This window comes from Betta splendens, chromosome 9 (genome assembly GCF_900634795.4).
Source record: "Betta splendens chromosome 9, fBetSpl5.4, whole genome shotgun sequence".
Lineage (NCBI taxonomy): Eukaryota > Metazoa > Chordata > Actinopteri > Anabantiformes > Osphronemidae > Betta > Betta splendens.
Genome location: NC_040889.2, coordinates 13,466,656 through 13,486,515, shown reverse-complemented (window position 1 = coordinate 13,486,515; position 19,860 = coordinate 13,466,656). Strand labels below are relative to the sequence as shown.

Genomic DNA, 19,860 nt, shown 5'->3' with positions numbered 1-19,860 from the left:
ACTTCCTGTTGGCTGACTAGCTTGTGATTGGTTGAGCATTGGTAAGAGGCTGCAGGGTGTGAAAATAAGGCCAGGTGTTTGATGTGGAATATTGACAATGCAACAGACTTTTAACAATGACCTGGACCTCTGAAAGGACAGAACTATAGGTTTGAAAAGCACCTTTCAAAATTTAAAAGCACTGAAAAAAATGATGGACATTTTTCAAACGCTAAATGTTTGCTTTATACTATGCCGTTTTAAAACTTTCAGAGGGGTTTGGCTGTTAAAATGGGTCAAGGGAAAAATTGAAAAAAAACATTAAATGTTTGAAAATCACTGAAAGGACAAAACTTTAACTTTGCCTGATTTTATTCAGATTTTATTTTCAAATCATACAGTGGCTACAAGTTCTCCCACCTAAAAGATGAGAGGCCTGTAATTTTTATCATAGGTATACGTCAACTGTTTGGAGGAGAAAGAACATTGAGTTGCAGCCAAAGAAGACCATACCTACTCTAAAACATGGGGGTGGAAACATCATGCTTTGCTGCTGTTTTCCTGCCTAGGGGACAGGACGACTGATCTGTGTAAAGAATGAATGGGGCCATGTATCATAGGATTCTGAGTGAAAACCTCCTTCCATCAGCAAGGGCATTGAAGATGAGACATGGCTGGGTCTTTCAGCATGACAATGATCCCAAACACACCACCCAGGAAACGGTAGGGAGCATTTCAAGGTCCTGGAGTGGCCTAGCCAGTCTCCACATCTCAACCCCATGGAGAACCTTTGGAGAGAATTGAAAGCCCAAGTTGCCCAGCGGGAAAACATCCCTGATCTAGAGGAAATCTGAATGGATGAATGGGCTAAAACACCAGCGACAACAGCGTGCAAACCTGGTGAAGAGGAAACGTTTGACCTTTTCCAACAATGGGTATATGAAAAAGTATTGAGATGAACCTTTAATATTGACCGAATATTTATACTGCAAATAAATTCTTTCTGGATTTTTTTCTCATTGTCTCTCATAGTTGAGGTACACCTATAATGAGAATTACAGGCCTCTCATCTTTTTAAGTGAGAGAACTTGCAGAATTGGTGGCTGAATAAATACTTTTTTTGCCCCACTGTAACTGTCAGTTTTAAAATGAGTTTTCAAACATTGAAATTTTTGTTACCTGCCAATGTACATTGTCTATGTCAAATAAAATCAATACTAAAATATGAAAAGTGGAGTACAATGAGATATCAAATGGTCATTCGTGATTCTAACATTGTTTTCTCTTCTGTTAGTGTCTTTATAACCCAATAGTAATAAATGCTACTTTAAATGTTTGCCCAAGGCTCATCAGAGTCTAGGATGATGGAATTACCCCTGCACTCTAAACTCCTCATACAAGCTCCCAACCAGCCAGTGCATTATTGCAAATTAAGTTTCAAACACGATTTTTAACATTAAAAAGAATAAACTATTTGTGTCCCTGAGGTTTTGGCATTTACAGAGTAATTAAGTATATTGGGAATTTATAAAACCAAAAAATATAGAAAATGCTACGGAATAACTTAGTTTAGTACGTCTCAGTAATTGTCAGTTCAGTTCAGTAATATCTGCCATCACCTCTGATTCACACAATAAAGCATCAGGGTGCAGTAACCTGGCGTTACACCCAGCTCATAGCATAATAAGAGGCTTGTGATAATAATGGACAGTGTTCCCACCAAAATGTCTGTGTGCAGCTGAGTGGGTGTGAATGATGTCTGTGTATGTGCTGCTCTGTGATGGATGAAATCCACTATTTTACTTGAGCGAACTTTTGAAATCTTCTCTTATTGGATGTGTTTGGTAAGTTGCTTTCTTCAGTTTCGTACCGGATGCAAGAGGATTTCCTGTCAGCCACTTCCGCTTAGCTTTATTCCCGGTACTGAACCGGGACATACGTCCAAAGAACGTTTACCTAAACTTGATCGATCCTCCTGGATTGAATCGTCAATAGTCACACAGCGGAGTCGAACTGCGTCTATGTGAGCGTTGCATGTAGAGAGTCACGTGTTGCTCTAATGGCGGAAGTGAGACTATTGTCTTCCTTTGCTACTGTCCCACCACAGTCGCTCGTGTACCAACACACCGAACAGATCCGGTAGGAACAAACTTCGTTGCTGTTTGTAACGTCCGGGCGCGTTCTGTTTTCCCTGAATTTGTTCGTTCTATGAACATGTTTCTGGGAAAATGTCGGACTTCTAGGTACTTTAGGTTGTGACACAGTTGTGGATTCATGAACCATCGCGTGCACGACGGACACTCCTCATTGTTCGGTTTGACGCTCGACGAAAACTTTCCCACTCTCGGGTGCAACTGGCGTTTGGGCTTTTAGCAATGGAGCCGTGGCGCAGTGGCGTGAGTGGAGGGTCGGGTCAAGGCGGCAGACACTCCAGCCCCGCTCCTGCAGCGTCCGCGGCAGCGCAGAGACCCAGAGAGAGGATCACTCCCTTCCACAGCTCACCCATCGTCCGCAGTGCAACTCCCATCAAACGACCGGGCGCAGCGTGTGGACTGATGCTGGCACCTCCTGGGAGCCAGCTTCTGCACAAACCTGCACATCAGACCCCTTCACCTGTCAGAGAGGCTCCTGTTGCTGCTGCTGCTGCTGCTGCTCCTGCACGCCCTCCTCCTCCTGCAGCTGATGCTGCGCCTTCGAGCTCAGAGAACCAGACTAAGTATTCGTGTTCAGAGGAAGGTTCTCAATCTAAGGTGATATTCCCCATATTCCTTAGCTTTCACATTCAGGCCAAAATGATAGTCCAGTTTGTATTTGGGTGTGTAATGCTTTAATCTTTCATTAGATAAGTCTCTGGAGTTAATAGATTGCATCTATTTTAGAAAGGCACATTGCACAGGGAAAATAAGCAGCACATACTGTTTAATCCACAAGTATTATTTAAAAAGAAGTAACATGTGAGGGGTCGACTACATGTGACAAACAACTGGAATTGAGCCAAGCTTCATCCTCAAATGTGAGGAAAATCTAGCACTAAATGAGATTCTTGATCAGAGATCAGTGTTGAAATAAGAACCGATCATTTTCAATGCTTAGGCCTAGCTGTCATGTAGTGGGACACAAAAGCAAGTAAAATGGGGCTTCATTAGCACATATCACAACGACCTGTTTCTCAGTTTGACCTACTTTCTTACTTGTTGTCATGAGTCTGGAAAAGGCTTAAGAAGGAATGAGCACACTATTCAAAAAGTTGAAAATGATTAAATAAAAAGATTCTTTGGTCTCATTAGATGAACACTAAACTCTTTGCGCGTCAGTGAGTCAATGTGTTTAAATGCTGTATTCGAAGTCCAGACATCATAGCTGACCCAAAAAACTATGCATTCTAATAACAAATACATGTATTTACACCAAAATGTTGCTTCAGATGAAGCTTTTACAGTTCAAGCCTCTAAAACATGCAGAAAAAGTTTACTGCTTCTCTTTATTTCACAAATGTATTTAAACTGAACACGTTTACACACTGATTGGTGCAAAGTTTGCTGCCCACTCCTGGTGTAGCAGGGGGTAGAGGAGTTGGACCAGCATCCTCCTCTCAGCTACAGCATGCAGGGTGTCCAGTGTGTCCATTGTCTAAGTACACATATACCCAGGTATTTGTACTTGGTCCCAACCTCCACCTCTTCCTTTTTAATAGTAATAGGGGTGACAGGACTCCCCGACTATCTAAACTAATGAGATGTTTTGACCTTTGATTAATGAAGCCCCAAAAAGATGAGCTGAACCTTTTTTGTGCCACAGATTAAAAAAAACATTGTTTTTGCTCCTTCTTTAACATAGTAGGACATAAATAAAAAGTGTGTTTTTCTATGCCTTCCAAGCGTCTAAGCAGAAAATCAGCAAGGTCTGGCCTGATGCAGTCAGTGAAGTCTGAACCTCCATCTAACACAGACTGTGGTCACAGCCAGAAAGGAAAAAATAAAGTCAAACCTCAATTGGGTTAGTAGATTTTTTTCTTTATCATAAATCTGGATGCTGCATACAGGTCACTGTCACATTTAATGGTGGAAAAGAAAAGCAAGGATCTATTAAATGTTCTTATCACAGCTATTGTGTTAAAGATAATACCAGATTTGTAGAATATTAAACGTCAATGATGAATTGATTAATAACCCAAACACTGCTTTGACTTTACAGTATTGTTTCCTCAGGATTCATTTTGACTCCTAACTTTTCTAGCTTTGAAGAAAAAAAAGAGGAAGATGGGAATGTATAATCTGGTTCCTAAGAAAAAGGCCAAGGCCCTGAAACCGCATGAAAAGGCTGCTGCTTTTCATGATCCAGAAGTGAAGGTACTTCTGTGGCTTATGCAGACCTTAACCCACAGTCTCCTATATGTACAGTATGTCAGATCTGAAACACTAGCACTAACTGCAAGGATGATGTGTGTGTGTGTGTGTGGGGGGGTCCTGAATATCAAGAACCAAACAATTTGTGGCATCCACAGATTTTATGACCTGTGCACATGATTTGATCAACAGTGTACATTTTAGTGCAGCCAGTGGAAGGAGATCTACAGGATAGTGGAACATTTACCATGAGGCAAGTGAGGATCATGCTAGTGGCAGCAAACAGAGGACCTAGCAGTATTGAGAGTGGATCTGAGGATGCTGTAGGAGCTGTTGGTGGTGATGTATGATGCGGATGTGATGAGAGCGAAAGCTCAGGGTCAGAGAAAGTTCAGAAATGTATGGGAAACCAAAGCCAACCAGTCTAAGGGTAATCCCTCATTTTCTGGAGGCCTAAAAGATGAGTCTTGTTCTAGAGTGCTCGTATGTATTGCATATAGCATAGGTTACGTGATAGATGAGAAGTGGAGGTGAGATGGACATGATGTGAGAGAACAGCAAATCACAGGAGAAGGAATATGACTCTTGGGTTCATCATACTGTACAATACTATACTATATCATACTATACTATAATATACTATACTATACTATACTATAGAAAGTAACTTAACTGACAGTATAGTAAAGTTTTTTTTTATATTAGGTTGAAATAAGACTAAAATGTCTGCAGTTCATTAGTTGGAAGCTATAGCTTCAACACTTTTGCAATATGTTAAAATGTGAGGAAAAAGTACAATTAATAATAGCAGATAAAAAAAATACCAGTGTTTTTTTTTAATAGTTCTCATGTAGTCTATGTTTTAAGACTGTTTATTTTAATATACACGTTGTCCAACTGCAATGAAAAATAGGTTTATTAAACAAACTTTATTTGTGACCAACAGAAACAATGAGGGAAAAAAAAATCTTGATTTAAGATTTCAAAATTCACTCAGGACATTGTTAGATGGCACTTCTTGTAATTAGGATACTGTTAAAAACATTTTACGCTTTATATAAAAGCAACAATCTCAGCATTAAATGTATTTATGTACTAATTACATGTAGTGGTAGTAAGTTAATATACAGCTATAAAAGCTACATACACACAGTAGATTATTTAAAAATTGACAGTCTCATCAAGGGAGACTATAGTTATCTAGTGATTTTAGCTGCTTTCTGATGTGGTTTCTGTTTCCTTCTTTTTTTTCTCAGAAATTGAAGCCAGGACCACATGGGAAGAAGATCCAAGCTGCTGAAAGTGAAAAAGCAACTGTTCTATGCGAGTCCTCAAAAGCCAGCGAACAAGTGACTGTTGAGTCCCAGGTGGAACTGGTATCAAAAGTAGGCTGTCACGTTGAATACACAGAGCTGGCTTTAGACTGTCTGGACCTGAAGGCTCAGGAAGAGCTACTGTCAGCCCCAACGTCTGGTGATTACAGAATCTCTTTATTTGGTTTGGTTTTTTTCTACAGAACACATTTACAGTATAAACGGGTCAGTTCTGTGTATAGGTGTAGATGCTGAGATGACAGAGAGTGACCTTGCTGAAGAGCTACCTCTGTGCTGCTGTCGTATGGAGACTCCACACGGGGGCAGTTCCACTTTGGATCATATCTGCATGGCAATGGAAAGTTTGGACGGAATGGTAAAGATAATCTCAATGATTAAATACCCACAGGTTGTAACGGTCCTAAATTATAGGCGTAAATTATAAATTTTAGCCAGCTACTACTGTAGATGCACCACTGTATGCCTAAAACACATGATATATTATATTTTATATATTGAATGTTGTACTGTTGTTTAGAAAAACACCTTAAATTTCTCTCTTATTTTAGTGCCAGAAAGGAAGTTCAGAGTTTTTTTATTCCTGTTGTAAAGCTTCCCATATTTTCTCTCCACAGCTGATTCGTTGCCAGAAGCGAGTGGTGAAGAAAGAGATGATGCGGCCCTCCAACACAGTCCATCTGCTGGTTTTGTGTGAAGACCATCGGTCTGGCATGGTCAAGCACCAGTGCTGTCCTGGCTGTGGACTTTTCTGCAGTGTGGTGAGGAAACACAAGCTTAATACCTTGAGAACTACTATATATTTGACAAAGTTCAATGACAAGGACTTTGACTGCACATTTTCACGTGTTTGTACCCAAGAAGAGAAAAAAAGAAATTACTTGATTGAAGATTCCATCCCACAGGGCACCTTTATGGAGTGCAGGCCATATAGCGGCATCTCCCACCGCTTTCACCATGACTGCGCCTCCATCTTAAAGGATGGCAGGTTTTGTCCCCACTGTGGAGAGAATGCAACTAGGGCAAAAGTGGTTACATTGCCGAAGGCTGATCTGTTACCCTCAGCACCCAGATCAGATTCTGGGGCATTTGTTCCAACTGTGTCAACTGTGGCCACCCCACTATCTGTACCAAACATTGGTGCGTTTCCACTGATACTCAGAGCTAAGAAGACAAGTGGGGCCCATAGAAGCAGAGATGACAGCCAGAGCAGGTAGTTGTACTGAATATATCCTCGTGTACAGAAACTCAAACGACTATGTGATCGAATGTTTCTACATGTCCACTAGAAAAGTGACTGCTGCCTTCCTCCCTTCAGGGTCAATGGTGAGAATGGTTGTGCTACAGACAGACGACCTAGAGAGTCTCTAGAAAGCATCCTTACAGCACTGGATGATGAGAAGTAAGGTCAACCATCAAAATTTTGTTGTTACTTGTGAAAAACATTTAGTTAACATTTTGTGTGGATATTTCTATTTTTAGCCTCAGACCAAAGCGAATAAAGTACCCCACCAGCCAGCTGTACACCTCAGCTAAACACGGAGAGCTTCAGAAGGTCATTCATCTCCTAGGTACAGGTGACATGAGATGGCTTTAGCTGTACGAAACAATTATTGTATTATACACTTATTGGGCATGTCATTAGGTTTAGCTGAACAGCAACTCAAAGAAAATATAAATCAGAGTAGAGGGAATGTCAGTTATTGTTATTGGTAATTCTGCAATTTATGTGGAATAAAAGTCCTAGCAGCTGTAGCAAAGACGTCACCTTTCTGACAGATTCTTATCATAGTGGTGACCCAGACTTTGCACATTGCAGTTGATGGAAAAGACCCCAACCTTTTAATGGATGGACAAAACAAACAGACCCCACTTCATGCAGCAGCTACAGAAGGTCACCAGGAGATCTGTCACATGCTGGTGCAGGTGAGGACAGTAAGCCAAGCAATGTTCATTAAAGGTCTGCCAAGTTCCCTTGTTTGTAGATTTTTCTTTAAAACAAAACTAATAGTTATTCCCTACAAGATCCTCTGCAAATATCCTGCACATTTTTATCCCTTTTTGGCATTTGCACGTGTATATGCATTTTAATTCAAAGAACAATACAATTCAGCACTTACAGAATGATATTTATCAGACTTGGTTCATTAGTGTTGGTTCATGCACTTGCATGAATTACAGTACATCTGGTGGTAACATCCATATATTGCTTAACAATTACTGAAAGTAGCTGACATTTAAAACATATCTGAAAGTAGCTGAAGTGTGTAAAGAATAGTTAGACATTCAATAGATGAATGTATCAGAAGAGAATTTGGAGTTGTTTAAACAGAGTTGAATATTTGCAGAAGAAGCTGAAGTAGTTGAATTTCAAATTTAGGTAACTTAAAAAAGATTTGGTAAAATTAAAGAACTGCTGAAAATGAAGGAATTGTGTAAAGGTTTGCTTAATTTGATTATAATATAGTATATATAATATAGCTTAATGAATTAAAAGTCTTGAGTTCAAGAGATGAAAGACTAGTGTGTCCTGAATTGCTAAACTCATTAAGTGGTCAAAAATAACCAGTCAAAAGAAGTGGTTAGTGCAGCTGACTTCAGTACAGTTAGGTTCAGGTTTGATTCCCAGTTGGGGAAAAATCCTTTAGGCAAGACCCTTAATGCTCTCTGCCTAGCTTTTTATGCTAATAATAGATACAAACATAAAAGTCGCACCAACTTGGACATCTCCCGGATCAACAAGGTCCACGTCAGGTGTTAGTGAACCAGGACAACCTGATGTGAAGTGGGCTACTGGAACAATTATAAGACATTCATGGACAAGACATGAGAACAGGGAACTATTGGAATGCTACTACAGCAGTAACCCTAGTGAGCGGGGTTACATGAAGAAAATGTGGGAACTATGAATACTTTAAAACCCGAAATCTAGGCTAACACAGAAACAACTAGGAGTACAGTGCTCTAATATCTGCAAGAAACACCTGATATGACAACTAGAGATTAATGAGGTACAACACAACATAAATGCTACGGCAAGAGAGAGATCATCATCCTCCCTACAATCAGACATTGGGTTCCAAGCCCCATCTTAACAGAGCTTAATGCAAGAGCAGCTGACCTAAGAATGAAGATCATGGCTAAGATAGAAACCTGGAACCCCCAAGGCCGGTTACCAAGAATAAGTGAAGCACCTTCTGAAAGTCTGCTAGAAGATACAACACCAACTATGATCATCACTGAGATCAATCAGCTGACATACAGCACAGCAACTTTGACCATTGGGGTCACAAACCAAAGACACAAACCAAACACAAACCAAAAGGTGCCGTATCCCCCATGGAAACGGAGGTTGGAAACACTGAAAGAAGTTAGCCAACTCTCAGAACTACAGAAAGGCATGACGAAGAATTACCACCCACTCAAGAAGTCCAGCAACATAACCATACCTGAGGCCTTGGAGACTACCAAGCAAAGGCTCACAGCCCTGGCTACCTGGCTCTAGAGATACACCAGAGAAACCAGGAGAATAAACAGGGTGATCTCCACCGAACCATCCAAGGTGTATTTACAGTGGCATGGTATTAACACGAGAGCAGACCCGCCAAGAATACCAAAGAATACTGGAAAGGCATATGGGGGAACGAGGCATCACATAACAGCAATGCCAAGTGTCTGGTGGACCGGAGAACAGACCAGAGCAACCTTCCTGAACAAGATACAGTAACCACTACAATAGCAGACATCTGAGAGAGGGTCTTCAGTATGAAGAACTGGACAGCACCAGGCCCTGACATGATCCATGCCTAAGAACACATTTGAGCCTTTAATAGTCCCACAGTGGCCTACTGCCTTAAGAAGCTAACCTCACTCCATGAGAGCATTGGTGGCACAAATTAACAAGCTACTATTGGATGGAACTTACCCTGAATGGTTAACGAAAGTCAGAATAGTCTTGATCCCTGCCTCTACACAACATAGCAGCTAAAATGAGCAGGCACACAGATCAATACATGAGTATTGTCCGGAAAGGAATTAGTAGTAACACCAGGGGAGCAAAACTCCAGCTACTTGTAGACAAAGCAGTCACCTAAGACTGTAAGACCAGACATATCAACCCATCCACTGCCTGGATTGACTTCAAGAAAGTCTGTGACTCAATGCCTCACACATGGATCATGGGATGCTTGGAACTATACAAGATCAACAGGACTCTAAGAACCTTCATCCACAGCTTCATGGGAAAGTGGAAAGCAACCCTAGAGGCAAACTTCAAGGCGATCGCCCAAGTCAACATCAAGTGCGGCATGAACCCCCTGAACCCCCTCGTAGTCGGGTGCCGACTATGGAATAACACAACCATCAGCCATATACTCTACGTGGATGACATCAAGATGTATGGACAGGATAAGGTATTCAGGGCTGAGGAGCTACCAGAAGGCAAGGTACTGTAGCAGATGTGGAGGATAGCTACAAATACCTTGAAATCCCACAGGCAAACGATAACCACGGTGAGGTTGCAAGCAATACAACAACCACTAAGGCAACTCCTGAGAAGTCAGCTGAATGGGAAGAACAAAGTCCAGACTGTACGTTAAGCGTAAATTGCATTAAGCCTGTTTTTTTTTTTTTTTTTGCATTGAATATTATCATCATCAAACTGTTAGAACAGCAAAAATAAAATCAGTAATAAGAGATACAGTTTTCGTTGGTGATGTGTTGTGCATGTGTACACAAACAGGCTGGAGCCAATCTGGACATGTTGGATGAGGAGCAGAGGACTCCACTGATGGCAGCCTGTGAAAACAACCATCTGGACACTGTAAAGTACCTCCTCAGAGCTGGAGCAGCCGTTGGCCACAAGGTGGGCCGGTTTCCAATCTCTGACCAGCTTTGTGCTAGAATTTTTTCTGTCATTTGGAGGAAGTCATCATTTGGAGGAAGTTGCTGCTGAATGTCTTTTCTAATAGTGATAATTTTATTAGTAATGTAGTTCAAGTTTAAAGTCATTGCGGCTGAGATTTAAAGCGATAGTTAGGCTCAACACAGCTATGACTCTTAGTCAGCCTGGCTACAGTGCTGTTTGTTTTCCTCAATTAAGGAGGAATAATGTGTTTATCTAGCAGCACAAAGTGCTTTTTTATATATTATTAGACTGTCTTTAATGCAATGCAGTTTACATTTATTGTATTCTTGTCTAGGTTGGGTCCACTATTAACTCATTTCCAAGGTGTATTATAAAATTTTGTCTCAAACTCCTCTGAAATTTGAAGTCAGAAAACCAGCATTTTGTAGCTAGTAATCACAGCCTATTCATTACATAGATATAATCACACCATTAATAGAGTAAAGCCTACTGGTACAGTGTGTAGAAGAAAAATAAATCCTTTTCATCATTATGACTTGTTATAATGTCAAATAAGTCCTCTACATTTAACCCAATGCAGTGGGCTGTTGCACAGGGCGCATTATGGCTGGATGTACATATTTGTGGAAAGATGATTTGTGATTTGTGCTCTCATACTGACTGCAAATAGCTAAACTGTTGCTGACAACAAAGCAGCATGGTCCCACAGACCTCCGCAGGGTTTGACATGTCTGAGTTTGGAACCCAATTCTAACTACAGCCCCATCTAGAAACCTATTCCTATTCAGCTACAGAGAGGACATCATAGTTATATCATTAAATTCTGATCTAGTTATACAATAATAGTGGAACTTGTAAAAAAAATCTAAAATAATAAAATAAATAAATAAAAAATGAAATTAATATATAGATTTTTTTATTTGGATAATAGATGAGCAGAAAATAAATTAGGTTTTTAACCTAATTTCTGATTTAATTTTTGATTTAACCTGATTTCTCATTTCACCTGCAATGTGTTTTTTTTTTTTCTTAAGAACAATTATAGAATAAGAATGAGTCCTAATAATATTTCAAGAAGTTGGAAGAGCTAGTCTCCTAAGTGTCTGATTGCTCTTGGCAATTGTGACCTTAGCTCTTCTTAACCTTTCCTTCTCTTATCTTAAGATACTAGAGAGTTTTTGTTACAGGAGGAACGTTTTTCATAGGTCTTCGGTTTTGCTCAGTCTGAATCATGTTGTTTCAGGATGTCACAGGGTTCACCTGTCTACATCTTGCATCTAAACTGGGGCATTATGATATAGTCAGTCACCTGCTCTCCAAAGCATCCAGATACATTAACTGTCAGGTAAAGCACATACTCATTATTCATGTTGTGATACATTTTTGTATGAGTTTCACAGCTTCTCTTCCTCGCAGGATGATGGTGGATGGACTCCCATTACATGGGCCATTGAGAATAAACACAAGGAGCTCGTGTTCCTCCTACTGGCCAGAGGGGCCAACGTTAATATCAGAGACAAGGTTGAAGCACAGAAGGCACATATACATATACATATAATTAATGTGGTTGTATGAATGAGAGTTTGTATTCTAGGGGCTGCAGGATCTGAATTGAAATGGGTTTGTGGGGTTGCAATGCGTACTACATTGCAATGCAGTACATACAATCACCTCACAGGGGAGGTGAATTTACAGTATAGCATTGCTAGAGAGCTGAGAAATTGCAGCCTACAAATTGTCATTTATAGGCTGGAACTTAGTACATCTACTGTAAACCTGACATCTAAGGAATATATTGTAGCAATGAGCCAAACGCATGTACATATAATTAAATTCAATTCAGTTCCATTAATATAGAAGCAAAAGTAACATCTCAAGTCACATTGGTTTATCATCTTTTACAATCATGGAGAAAGGCCAGCAACACCACTTTGAGCAGTACTATGAAAGTGGAGAAGAGAAGCTTCCTCAATCGTTGAATGCCTGCTCCTTTTTTTAAGCAGCTTCGTCTGCCTGAAGCCTGTAGTGTTCACTAGGTCTTGTCATAATTATAGCACTCGATCATATTTGACCTGTAGTCTGCTGCTCGTTTAGGAAGAGAACGTGTGTCTGCACTGGGCAGCGCTGTCAGGCTGTGAAGACGTTGCCCAGGCTCTACTTGAGGCTCAGTGTGATCTTAGTGCTGTCAACATTCATGGGGACTCGCCACTTCATGTTGCTGCCAGAGAGAAACACCTTGAGTGTGTGACGTGAGTTTTTACTTTACATCCAAAGTTTACTTTTGTTTCTCCTACACCTATATTGCAGTTTAACTTACCACTTACTCTTTGCAAATGAAGACATGGAAATATGATAAATTAAACAGCAGTCACAAATTAGTGTATTTGTAATTATTAAAATAATATTAATTTCAACCAAAAGAAGTACAGTATTTGTTAAAGCAGGTACTTTCATTGTTTGTTTCACAATTGTTTGTCTGCAATATCTGCAGATATTGGTTAGAGAGAGAAATTTTCCATATTGTTGAACGCCTCGATTCATGTTTTTGATGCATTTCTTGGTTTTCTGTGTTGTCTTTGTATTTAATAGACACTGTGTCACACATGTAATGTTTCCATTCACAGGTTGTTTTTGTCTCGTGGAGCTGATGTGAGTCAGAGGAATAAGGAGGGCGAGACTGCCCTAGACTGCTGCGTCTATGGCTCCAGAGTGTGGATGGCCTTAAACACCAACAAGAAGCTGACTGATGTCAGACGAGGCAGGGACTGCTATGGAGAGAGGGTCTTCAGCAGGTACAACTATTGGTACCGAAAAAATAAAAATGCATCTAGCTAACTAGTAATAATAATTGGGCTGACATAGACCTACATATGCTTATATCATTACCATCATTAATATGATCAATGAGATGAGATGATTGGCTATAACCTTTCATCTGTCCAAGACCTGCACATGTCAAGGACTCTGATGTGCAGGTCGGATCACAGCCGATACCTCACACCCAGGTCATGTACTCACTGAGTCACTTCCCTCAGGCAGAGGCACAAAAACCGCTTCCTCCTGTCTGCCGTTGGACTCTTAAATAACAAATAACACCCCTATGCTCTGCATCACATTCCTGCGTTACGCTTCTGCCTTGTACATCTGCTGATTCAAGTTAAAGGTTTTTAAAATGCCACAGCACTATTTCACTGGTTTATGTTTATGTTCTACATGAGCATCAATCAACCAATGCAAATTCCATTATGATGAAACCTTCACTCTACATGGGAATAAGCAAGATTCTAATTAATGATGTTAATGATGCTTCCTGTGCAGGGGCATATTCCCTAGGTACATGTCTAAGTTAAACCAAGCTGTCACCAGCACACTCTGCACCAGTGTTTAAAATCACTGGTCTTCAGGGGTAGAGGGCGTTTATTGTCTCTTGTGTCGTCCTGAGTTTCTGTATTTTTAATGCACTGCATCATCTTCCCTGCAGGTTATTAACAATTAAAATGTATGATGCCCCTTCGTTGTGCCTTTCTAGTTTAATAATCAGTCTAACAAGGGTTACTTGAAGGCACATTTGTCACCACGTGTTTTTCCGTGGTTGTGTAACATCAGCCAAGGGCTTTCTTTTTTGTGTCATACCATGGTTACCAGCTTAACTGCATATGGAACGTTTTGTTTTTTTAGTTTTCACATCTTATCGTTTTTGTGAAGATCAGATCAACTACAGTATCATGACAAATGCAGTGGACAGGAACCATCAAATTGTTCACTTTTAAAATCTAAATATTTATTTTACAGTAAATATTGAATCATCATTTTGCATGTCAACATGTCTTTTTCTCCCCTCCAGGGATATTTCTCGAGGATACGAGGCAGTCCCAATCCCCTGTGTTAATGGTATTGACAGCGAGCCCTGCCCTGAAAACTTTAAATACATCCCAGACAACTGTGTCACCTCCACACTGACCATGGACAAGAACATCACTCACTTACAGGTGAAACATCCTCTTTCTGTAATTCACTTGATACTTTCTTAAAAAGCTTCTACTGTAGTCAGAAATTATTCAGGTCACTCTGTGTCTTTTGCTCAAGTGGCAGTTGTTGGGGATTTCTTATATCGTTTTATGTTGGGTCTTACTTAACAAAAGTGCCCTAAAATGCTTTTACAGTGAATTGGTGCTATATAAAAAGATCAAATTAGGTGACAAATAAGAAACAGAATCTGTGACCAAGGGCAGCCTCACTGGAGTCCAACATGCAGTGGGAACAGGTGTGACTCCTCTGGTCCTGCTTCCTTCATCTTCCTTCCTTCATCTTGGCTCTCAAATAGGCCTTCAAAGTTTGTAATAGATGTCCCTACTTTGGTAAAAAATGTAAATGCTAGGTACACACACACAGACACTTTCAGTAATGACTATTTGCAAGATTTTAAAATCCCAAATAACACCTCAACAATTGTCTCATTTAGCATTGCAGCTGTACAGACAATTGCTCATCCAGTACCTGCATGTGTGGTCAGCTCAGTCTGCGATGCTGGTATGACAGCGTAAGTTAACACACACACACACACACACACACACACACACACACACACACACACACACACACACACACAAGCACTACACTATGCATTATGATCTTGATCTCCTACATGAAAAATATTAACAATGTCAGATTCCATTATTTTGTGTAATGGGTTCAACTGGTAACTGGTTGTTTTGTTTTATATGCTATTGGAACAATGTTCGATAATGGAACGATAGTGGAGCAACGAAGAATAACGTGTTATTCCTGTGGCCATTTGGTGAATACTTTAATGGTGTATCTACAGGAGGGTCGACTACCACTCGACTTCTGTCAGCAGGAGCCTCCAGTGCTGTTCGAGTGCAATCATGCTTGCTCCTGTTGGAGGACCTGCAGGAATCGAGTGGTCCAGAACGGAATCAGGTGACACATTTAGCTGTTTTTGAGCTGCTGCTACTTTTACTGAAATTCAGGTGTATTTATTATTACCACTTATGATTAAATGTCCCTTGTTTAATAGAAATCTGAAACTGTACTGTAGTAGTGGCCTGATAGTGGCTGAGAAAACAGCGCTTTCTCTTGAAATCTTAAAATGGGGATCTATTCTATTCTAAATGGGGATATCTTTAAAGTATTTTGTCTTAGCTTTAGGAATAAGCTGGCAATGCTTCTGTTTCTGATGTTAACCACATTCCAATTTGGATTTAGTAATTTTCGGATTCATTTCTGGATCCACTGTGATCCAACCTCCACACATCACTCACAATCTAAAATGAAAATTGCCATGGTCAGAAATCTGACCACATACAAAAAAAGTCAATGAAAGACTGTGAGTCAAATGTAACCTATATCTTACAGAGCCATAACACAGGGTACTCATTCTATATTGTGGTATGGTAATATAGAAATGCGCAAACTACACAAACAATAGAAATGTTCTACAACACAAAAAAAATAACAATCACCTCTGTCCCCTCTCACCTGTCATCATCTAATTCTCTCTCAGACGTAAGCTGATGAGCTTCTGATTACCTGGACAACAACAATTATGACTTTTACTATGTTATAATGAGCAATATTGTGATAATATGGACATACTTTTAATTCAGCTCTACATCTATCGCTACATAAAAGTGTCCAAACATTCTTCCATTGCCGTTATTTATTTATAAAGAAGCCAAAAGGTGTGTTGTGCTATACCAAAACTGTTTTCAATCAGTCTGGAAGATTCTTCACAACTGAAAAGCTGAATAAACTCAAAGGTCTGAACACGGCACAATAAAAAAAGAGGCTGTGGCTTTGCACTGAAGTCATGGTTATCATGATTACGTTGGGCTTTAAATCAGATTGACACATTTGAACAGAATGCTTCTCTGTTTTGATGGGATGCTTTTATACACATTGAGGTTGTTGCTTTACTAACAAGGATGTAGTTACCTTTTAGTAGAGCAAACATACTCTCAGAAGATGTTTTCATTTTTAGCCTTCGCTGCTTGGGTTTTATTAATGTTCATAGATGTGTTATGGATCAAGTTCACAGCTAACGGTTTCTTACTAGGTCAGCGTGAAGGAGGCGTGTACCTCTTTGGGCTGTAAAGGAATCTGATTCTCAACTGTCCGACATCTTTGAGAAACAAGCTGAACGCATGTTACGCATGTTGTTGTTTTTCAGAGTCCGGCTGCAGCTCTTCCGGACACAGAAGATGGGCTGGGGAGTGAGGGCCATGCAGGAGATTCCTCAGGGGGCGTTTGTTTGCGAGTAAGAACTGGGACAGGATTACAATCATTTTACAACATGAAATGCTGATCAACAGGTGTGTCCCCCTCAACCCCACTACAGGTATGTTGGCGAGATCATAACTGATGCAGAGGCAGACAAAAGGGAAAACGACTCCTTCCTCTTTACTCTAGACAATAAGGTGAATAGTTTGCACAATGCTGCTTGTTGATGTTGTTGTATGGGAACGTAAGGAGACGTGTTGGTGCACATTTTGATTCCGCTATAAATAAACTAAGTGATGCAGTGGATAGCACATCTAAAAGCTTATAACAATGATAAAATCTACACTGCTCAAAAACAATAAAGGGGACACTTAAGCAACCCAATGTAACCCCAAGCCAATCAAGCTTGTGTGAAATCAAACTGGCCACTTAAGAAGCAACATTGATTGACATACAATTTTACATGCTGTTGTCCAATGGAATGGACAACAGCTGGAAATTATAGGCAGTTAGCCAGACACCCCCAATAAAGGAGTGGTTCTGCAGACCCCTTCTCAGTTCCTATGCAGGCTGATGTTTTGGTCACTTTTGCATGCTGGCAGTGCCTTCACTCTTGTGGTAGCAACCCACACAAGTGGCTGAGGTAGTGCAGCTCATCCAGGATGGCACAAGCAGGTTTGCTGTGTCTGTCAGCGTAGTGTCCAGAGAGGTTGTGCTTACAGCCCAACACCTTGCAGGATGTTTCTCATTTGCCAGAGAACACAAAGATTGGCAAATTCGCTACTAGTGCCCTGTGCTCTTCACACATGAAAGCAGGATCACACTGAGCACATGTGACAAACGTGACTCTCCTCATTTAGGTAAAAACATGTTAAGCGAGGGAGCGTGGACATTTCATGTCTTATTGCACTCATTTACAGTTGTTTGTGTGCAGGTAGGAGATGTACACTGTATTGATGCTAGACTCTTTGGCAACATCGGCCGCTTCATCAACCACCTGTGTGAGCCCAACCTACTTGCTGTGAAGGTGTTCACCATGCACCAGGACCTGCGCTTCCCCAGGATTGCCTTTTTCTCTAGCAGATCAATCAAAGCTGGAGACCAGCTAGGGTGAGTGGTGCAGGGGAAGGGGCTGGGGGAATAAGTGACTCGGCAGGTACAGTGGGTTGGAGGTTTGATTCCTCCAGTCATAGGGCAGAGCTGAAATGCAGCTGGACATGAGTAAAGAGCTGGAAAACTGAACTGTTTTCTTAACCTGAGTCTCTTCCTCACCAGGTTTGACTACGGCGATCACTACTGGAGGGTGAAAAGCAAGTACTTCAGCTGCCAGTGTGGTTCTGCGAAGTGTCGTTACTCTGCTGTTAATGCAAAAGCCTGCTGATTACCAAAGGACCATCACAGTACCAGATATCATGTAAGAGTGAGTCTAGTTTGATGGATGTGTCCTTTTAAATTGGGTCTTAATTAGTTCGTCAAAGGGCGCTCATGACTGAGCATCTTGCATGATGTTTTTCATTAATGGGCTTCTGATTTCTTCTGTCAACATTTATTTTACTGTGTTTCTGTTGAGCAATAAACATATTTTACTAATGGTTTGATTCCTCCAGTCATGTGTCCAGCTGCATTTTGCCATGCTTTTACGGGGACGTACAAACTCAGTTTCTCTCTCTGACACTCCAGGCTAAGTGAAGCATGTGAAGCCTTGTACATGTAGATGACAGGACAACAAAATGGTGACATTACCCACCAGTTCAAATCTGACCATTACAACCACATGCAATTGCTGCAGAGCATAAAATAAACCCTTGTTCTTGTTTCGACAGTAGTTGAGGTTAACGTTTTTATTAATTGTATTTAACTTTAATGTGCTGTGGCTTGCGCTCTCAGCCTCCTGCGTGTTGCTATGGAAACAGGGCTGATCCAGGTGGGGCCAGTGACTGACGTCTGCCTCCTGTCATACATTTAAAGACTCTGGGAACCACAAGTAGCGAAGCATTCTGCTGGGAGCATAAGGAACTATAGGGTATTTAAGATGAGAAGGAGCTTTCATTAAGTGCTTTGTAGCTGAGTAGGAGAATTTTAAATTCTATTCTACATTTTACAGGCAGCCAGTGCAGAGAAGCTAATGTAGGAGAAATGTGATCTCTCTGAAGTGCCATCAGAACTCTGGCTGCAGCATAAATTTCTTAGATGAAAATAGGTGATTCTGGAGATTTGTTTAATGTAAGATGTGAAAGAGAGATCCCGGTCAAAGATGACACCCAGGTTCCTCAAAGTAGAATCTGAAGCTAATGTTATGTCATCCAGCATTGCTCTCTGACTCAATAGTGAATCTCTGATTTAACGATAAAAACCTCTGTTTTATCTGAATTTAGTTGAAGGAAATTTTGGGACATCCAGCATTTGATGTCTTTAAAAACCTTTCAATTTTGACTAGTTGATCTTTTTCATTTGGTTCCAAAGACATATACAGTGGTGTGAAAAGGCCTTTGACCCCTTACTAACTTCTTAATTTCTTAATTTTTTGCATGCTTTTCACATTTATTGTGTCTAATCATCAAACAAATTTTATTTTTTTATTGGTCAAAGATAACACAAGTAAACACAGTATGCAATTTTTGAATGAAAGTTTTCATTATTAAGAGTAGAAATAAGTTAAAACCTACATTGCCCTGTGTGAAAAAGTGTTTGCCCTCTAAACCTGGTTTAAAACTGGTTGGGCCACCCTTAGCAGAAACTGCAATCAAGTGTTTTCAATAACTTGCAATGAGTCTGTTACAGCGCTGTGGAGGAATTTTGTCCCACTTAACTTTGAAGAATTGTTGTAATTCAATCACATTGGAAGGGTTTCAAGCTGAACTATGTTTTTAAGGTCATGCCACAGCATCTCATATGGATTCAGGTCAGGAATTTGACTAGGCCTCTCCAAAGTCTTCATTTTGTTTTTCTTCAGCCATTCAGAAGTGGACTTGCTGGGGAAGACTTTTTCACATCAGTGTATACCTGAGTATCATCTCCATGAAAATTAATAGAATGCTTCCTAATAATCTCACCACGACATGTATAGACTGAACAGAACTGGACCAAGCACAGAACC

At 40.4% G+C, this 19,860-nt stretch overlaps 1 protein-coding gene across 1 annotated transcript; it reads left to right on the top strand.

The window, feature by feature from the left end:
* Positions 1-1,805: 1,805 nt before the first annotated feature.
* Positions 1,806-18,355, top strand: LOC114862136 (histone-lysine N-methyltransferase EHMT1-like). The gene is made up of 23 exons (XM_029162131.3): positions 1,806-2,118; positions 2,353-2,729; positions 3,858-3,975; positions 4,216-4,328; positions 5,582-5,798; positions 5,881-6,014; positions 6,274-6,417; positions 6,562-6,869; positions 6,975-7,058; positions 7,139-7,227; positions 7,476-7,582; positions 10,398-10,520; positions 11,767-11,868; positions 11,940-12,044; positions 12,618-12,772; positions 13,148-13,315; positions 14,368-14,512; positions 14,986-15,063; positions 15,349-15,464; positions 16,714-16,800; positions 16,882-16,960; positions 17,698-17,873; positions 18,039-18,355. The coding sequence occupies exons 2-23, from the start codon at positions 2,355-2,357 to the stop codon at positions 18,142-18,144; spliced, it is 3,129 nt and encodes a 1,042-aa protein (XP_029017964.1). The 5' UTR covers positions 1,806-2,118; positions 2,353-2,354; the 3' UTR covers positions 18,145-18,355.
* Positions 18,356-19,860: the final 1,505 nt, after the last annotated feature.